The 6,233-nt window shown below is 48.9% G+C and overlaps 1 protein-coding gene across 3 annotated transcripts in view; it reads left to right on the top strand.

Annotated features, from left to right (window-relative positions):
- Positions 1 to 4,969: 4,969 nt before the first annotated feature.
- CMPK2 (cytidine/uridine monophosphate kinase 2) overlaps positions 4,970 to 6,233 on the top strand; it is a 32,057-nt gene continuing 30,793 nt past the window's right edge. The window contains exon 1 of one of the 3 annotated variants that reach the window (XM_046663321.1): positions 4,970 to 5,941. In XM_046663321.1, the coding sequence (XP_046519277.1) occupies positions 5,267 to 5,941 (675 nt within the window). In that variant the 5' untranslated portion in view covers positions 4,970 to 5,266. The remainder of the gene's footprint in view (positions 5,942 to 6,233) is intronic. The other 2 variants (XM_046663322.1, XM_046663320.1) reach the window with 2 other exon arrangements.

Below are 6,233 nucleotides of genomic sequence, written 5' to 3' on the forward strand. Positions count from 1 at the left end.
GGAGCACTGTGTGCCAGGCACTATGTGCACTTTGCACACACCGACTTATTTCTCAGCTGGGCAGATGTGTCACACAGGAAGTAAGGGTTTGAACTGAGATTAAACACTTGCAATACCACTCATCAATTGATCATTATTATCCCATTATTTTATTATTACTTTCTCAGTCTTCCTAAGTTCTATCCTGGCTTTTTCTTTTATTCACTCATTCATTCAGGCATTCTTTCTTTCCTTCTTTTCTTTCTTCTTTCCTTCAACAAGTGTTTATTGAGAGCCTCCTTTGTATCAGGAAAAATATTAATAAATATGAATCAAATAAAGAAGTCAAAGTTCCTTTTGGCAAAGAGCTCAGAGAAGTCAACAGTCACTTTGCTAGTCTTTGAACACATGCTTATTCCTTCATAACTTGCCCTTCTCCACCCGTCCAAGAGGAAGGCTCAGCAGTGGCAGAACTTCTCCAAAGTCCCGGCTTGCAAAGGACGGGAGGGATTTCTTCTTCCAACTGCTCAAGAAGGGGGTGGGCTGGAATCCAGGCCAATGCAGCCCCCTGCTTGCTCTCTATACCTTGGGAGTTGGCCATCTCTCCCCTCCCAAAGGCATCCAAGTATTGGTGACAGCCAAATGTCACCATCATTTTTAGCCAGGGCCTTTTGTCTTTAAACACCTATCCCTAACATACATCCCCAATGTACTCTGTGCTCCCTGATGTGGACCACCCCTGCAGGAATGGCAAACAGCGGCTGCAATGTATTAGTGGGTTGTGGAATCGGTTTAGTTACTTGAAACCATCATATTATTTTTTTGGCAAATCTTTTACTGAAGCATACTATCATAAAGAGCACAATTCATCGATGTACAGCATACTGAATTTCTGACACAATGAACACATGTATGTAGCAACCATCTTGATCGAGAAGTAGAACTTTACCAAGACCTTGAAGTCTTCAACACTTTCCCCCAGGCCCTAAACCCTACCTCTGCCCCAAAGATCACACTGTCCTGTTTCCTAAAACTATATTCTAGGTTTGCCTGCTGTTGAAGCTCATATGGAGGGAATCAGACAACACAGTTTCTTTTCTAGCTTCTTTCTCTCAATGTTTTATTTGTGGATGGATCCATTTTGTTGTGTTTCGCAGTGGTTTCTTCATTTTCATAGCTAGCTGGGATGCCATTGTTTGAATATACCACAATTCATTTAACCATTCTATCATGATGAGCATTTGGAATATTCGGCTATTATGCTATGAACTTTCTTGTACATGCCTTTTGGTCCCCGTAGGTATGCGTTTATGTTGGGTATATACCCAGGAGTGGAATTACTGGTTCATAAGGTATATGCACATTTCCTTTTAGTACATACCTTCAAAGAGTTTTCCAGAGTGGTTTAACCAATTTAAACTACTACCTGAAAGATATGTGTTCTAGTCCCCGTGTCTTCCTTCTCAGTTGGTGTTGTTACTTTAAGAATTTCTGTTTTCTCTTGCTTAATTTAGCCGTCCCAGAGGGCGTGTAGTGGTGTCTCACTGTGGTTTTAATTTCCACTGATGACTAAGATGGTAAGCACCCTATTAGGTGTTTATTAGCCATTTGGATATTCTCTTTTGTGAAATGCCTGTTACTGATTTGTAGGAATTCACTGCATATTGTGCACTTTCTTGGTTACATATATTGCAAACATCTTCACTAACGCCTTGGCTTTCCTGTTCACTCAGTTACTGCTTGTAATTTAATTCATCTAATGAGTGTAATTTCACTCATTGACAGAATTGTAATTGTGTGTATGTATGTGTTTAAATAAATGAAATAGAATATCAAGTGTTTCAAAGTCAGAGTGAGTGCTATTCCTTGACATTCGTATTTAACTGTCGTGCATATTGGGTTGTGATTTAGGAGTCTCAGCATCACCCTCATGTTTGCTGACTGGCTAAAGGGACTCATAAGACTCAGGAGCAGCTTGCACTCACAGGTAGGATTTATTCCATGGAAAGCATGCAGAGCAAGAACAACAGGCAAAAGGTGTACATCAACCAAAGACTGGAGTGGTCTACACAGGCTTCTGAGTCCTCTGCCATCTGGGGTTGCACAGGATGTGCTTGCTCTCTAGCAGTGAACAACAGGGACAAGTGTGAGACAGCTGGACAGGAAAACCTGCTTGAGTCTTAGAGTCTGGGGTTACATGGCGAGCTGGACATGCAGGCGCATCCTGCCGTGATCAGCCATGGTCACCTAAACTTGGGCATCCGAGAGTGAATGAGGAGCCCATCATCGGTCTTGATATTTGTGCAAAGCAATCCTGACAAGCTGGTGGGGCATGGTCCATTGCTCCAGGGGTACACGCAGAATCATTGATGATTAATATAAAGAACCCTTCCAAGGCCATGTTTCTAGGGTTTGGTCAGGACTGATCATGGTTCTGGGCTCCCCTGCAAAGATGCCAGAGAGAGAACCTGCACCTGCTATGTTAACTCCTTCCTCATGGGGAGCTATATAAATGACATTTCTTAGTGAGAAAATCTATTCTCAATACAATATAATACCCCTCAAATCGGAAGCCCACAAATGTGCCCCAAAGAACTTTTATAAAAAAGAGCAGAAGGTTTACACAGTAGAAAGTTTATCTGTTCCTTGATGAAGCAGTTACTCATAAAACTTGCCCAAGGGCTGCTTGATGAAGTACACCTTCATCAACTTCTTTCTTGGGATCTGGATTATAGAGTCATCACTCTTTCCTGGGGATCTAGTTTATCAATTCTTATTTTCCAAGTTCATCATTTACTTCATGACGCTCAGATTAATTGATACAGATTGTATATAATATTCTTTCTCTTTCTGGTGTCCTGTTTAATCTCTGGTTCTTTCCTCTTCGTATTTTTATTGTGCTGATTTCATTTTCTTTCTGTTTTTCCACTTAAACGGGCTGCCTAGAAGCATATCAATTTAAACAGGTTTTCGAAAACCCATCTCTGTTTCAAAATAAATGTTATTTTTTCATTTTTTTATTTATTAGTTACTGCATTTATAGTTGTTAATTCTCCCTTTCGTATTTTTGGGTTTTTTTCCCCTATAAGCAGAATGGCTAAAACTGTTTCATTTTTTTTCTTGTTTGATACTGTGAGTATTGAAGACTGGCTTTTTTTTTTACTTAATAAAGCGGTGTTATTCATTCTTTCAAAGACCTCTTTGAAGTGTCTTTCCAGCTCCCAGCTTCTCTCCTCCCCACCCACAAGAGTAGATTACTACAGGCAAGTTTATTCAATTTAAACATCCACCCAACTTGGTACCATTACATTCTCTCTTCTAGGAATTTGAAACTGGGGCTCAAAGATATGACAAAGATTTTTCTTTTATGAATGAAGATATTGTATCTTCAATCTTCAACACATAGTTAACATCAACTGAGCCCAGATACTGCAGTGCCATTGATTTCACAGTCACCTTGTAGGGAGGAGGTGGGTGAAAATGGAGAGAAAAACTTAAGAACAAATACCATGGTTTACTTAGCAAAGTATGTGCCAGGCTGGCTTTCTGTTGGAGGCTCAGGGCACTTCCTGCGCACTGTCAAGGAGGGAAATAGACCGATGGGTGAGTGGAGACTGCAGAGTGTAAAAATCCTATCATCTCAATAACCTTGATGGTGCACGGGGGAAAGGCTACTGACCCAGATATTTTGGGAGGTGGCCCGGGCTAAACTGTGCTCCTCCCAAATTCATATGTTGAAACCCTAATACCCCATACCTCAGAACGTCAGCATCCTTTGGAGACAGAGTCTGTAATGAGGTGGTTAAGGTAAAATGAGGCTGTAAGGGTGGGCCCTGATCCCATATGACTTAGAAGAGGGAATCTGGACACACAAAGAGACACCAGGGATACAGGCACCGAGGGAAGAGCAGGTGAGGACACTGCAAGAAGGCAGCTGCCTGCAAGCCAAGGAGAGAGGCCTCAGGAGAAACTAACGCTGCTGACACCCTGATCTTAGACCTCTGGTTTCCAGAACTGTGAGGAAATAAATTGCTCTTGTTTATGACTCCCAGGCTGTGATATTTTGTTATGGCTGCCCCAGCCGACTAACACAGGGAAGGGTGGGGCATGGGAAAAGGGTCAAGAAAGGCTCAAGGGAGGAGGCAATACTATCTTAACCCAGAAGGAGTTACAGGAGGACTCCTGTTTTAATATGTGCCATACCTGTGAAAACACCTCCACACGCTACATGTCAGAAAGTCAAAGTACTCATACAGAATAAAAATGAACCTATTCTCTAAGAGCTAAAACATCTTGAACTCCAAATCATTACTTGCCTAGTAACCCATTCTTCAACCACATATCTCTAACAGTTCATGTTTATCAAAAACGTTTTCTTCTTTCAGAAGTAAACATAACCCCACACTAAATCCAAATTGATTAAATCATAAGATTTAGTTGCTTCTAGCTCATCTTATGTTTTTCATCTTTGCCTCAATTCTACAGTTTTGAGATTTTTCCCCACGGATTTTGTTTTTTGGTCTGACTGACATTTTTTTTTTAAAGATACCAGTTAATGAGTAAAAACAGAATAAAATATCCAAACAATTGTGTAAACTCTGCTATACAAAGGCAGCAATACTGCTGCTGCTGGCCTTCTGTCTGGGAAAACATGCCACATGCTACTGTCATCCGACCTGAGAGCAGGACTGTGATCTGGCTCGTGTATGGCGACCCGGAGCTGCAAATCTGCGGATACTTCCAGGTTGAGAGTCAGCAAAAGGCGGGTGGGGGCCATAATTCCAAGAAGACGGGAAAAGCAAGTGCAAAGGGGAGTGAAAAGCATTCGCTGTTCAGGCCACAAAAGCAGCTCCTAGCAGCACTTGGTCTGAGCCGGGGCAGGGCGGGTGGTCAGCGCGGAGCACTGAGGTCAGGGACGTGGAGGGCTCGCCAAGTCATGCTCAGGTAAGGAGTCTGCAGTGCAACGGAGGAGGAACGCAACCGGGGCCTGGGGCCGCCTCCCCGCTCCCGGAACGCGGCTCCGGAGCCGCTTTCAGGCTGCAAGCCCGGGCCCGCAATCGGGGCCACGCGGAGAGCGCACGTGCGGGTGTTCCCTCCGGCCGCAGCCCGTTTCCGGCGCAGCCCTGGGCGCAGGGAGCGGAGGCGAGGCCAGGCCTGGGAGGGCGCCTCAAACCAGGGCCCCGCCCGGGCCGCCTGCCGCTCGCTTTCGTTTCCCGGCGGCGCCCCCCGCCCGCGCCGAGGTTTCGTTTCCCAGCGCCGAGAGGGGGCGCCGGGCCAGGCCGCGCCCATGGCCTTCGCCCGCCGCCCGCGCGCCCCGCGGCTGCTCGGGCGCCTCTTGGGGCCGCGGCGAGGGGCCTGCGCACGGACCATGGCGTCGCCGCGCTGCTTCGCCCTGGAGCTCCCCGGCTGCACCTTGGCGCACTTCGCCGTGGGCCACGACGCCGCCGCCGCGCCCCTCGAGCCGCGCGCGGCCGCGCTCCTGGGTCCCCCCGGCCGCAGCTACTCGCTGTGCGTGCCGCTGGCGCCCGGCGCGGGCTGCGCGGCGCGGGTGCGGGCGGCCCGGCTGCACCAGCGCCTACGGGACCAGCTGCGCCGCGGCCCCCTCCAGCGGTGCCAGCTGCGCCGGCTGCTGTGCTACTGCCCGGGCGGCGGGGCGGGCGGCGTGCAGCCAGGCTTCCTGCTCCACGATCCCCGCGACAGTCCCGACACCCGGGGCGCGCTGCTGGCGCTGCTGGGCACGTACCGAGAGGCCCCGCGTCCGCGCCTGGGCGAGTTCGTGGGCGACCCGCGCCGCCAGGTGTGGCAGTGCCTGTGGGAGCTGCAGGACGGCCACGGGTGGCGGGAGGTGGGCCGCGAGCGCGTCGTGCCCGCCCCGGAGCCCGCCCTGCACCCGGTGGTGCCGGACCTGCCCAGCTCCGGGGTCTTCCCCACCCGGGAGGCCGCCCGCGCCGTTTTGGAGGCGGTAAGAGTTCCGTCCGTTCCCAGCGCACAGGGTGGGTCCCCAGATTAGAGAAGCGGACACAGTGTGCTCTCCCGGGAGCTGGCCTGTCAAGACCTCTGGTGCTGGATCGTTGATTTACTCTCAGTGAAGGCGGCCACTGGGCCAGGCTCTGGTTTAGACCCCAGGGCTCCTTCGCGATTCTTGCCCACCAGGAGCTTGCAGCCTGATGTGGGAAACTGATATAACCACACTGAGCGAGCGGCACGAGGCCTGCTATACACGCAAGCTGGAGATCCCAGAGGAGGAGGAGGAG

This window comes from Equus quagga, chromosome 5, assembly GCF_021613505.1.
Source record: "Equus quagga isolate Etosha38 chromosome 5, UCLA_HA_Equagga_1.0, whole genome shotgun sequence".
Classification (NCBI taxonomy): domain Eukaryota; kingdom Metazoa; phylum Chordata; class Mammalia; order Perissodactyla; family Equidae; genus Equus; species Equus quagga.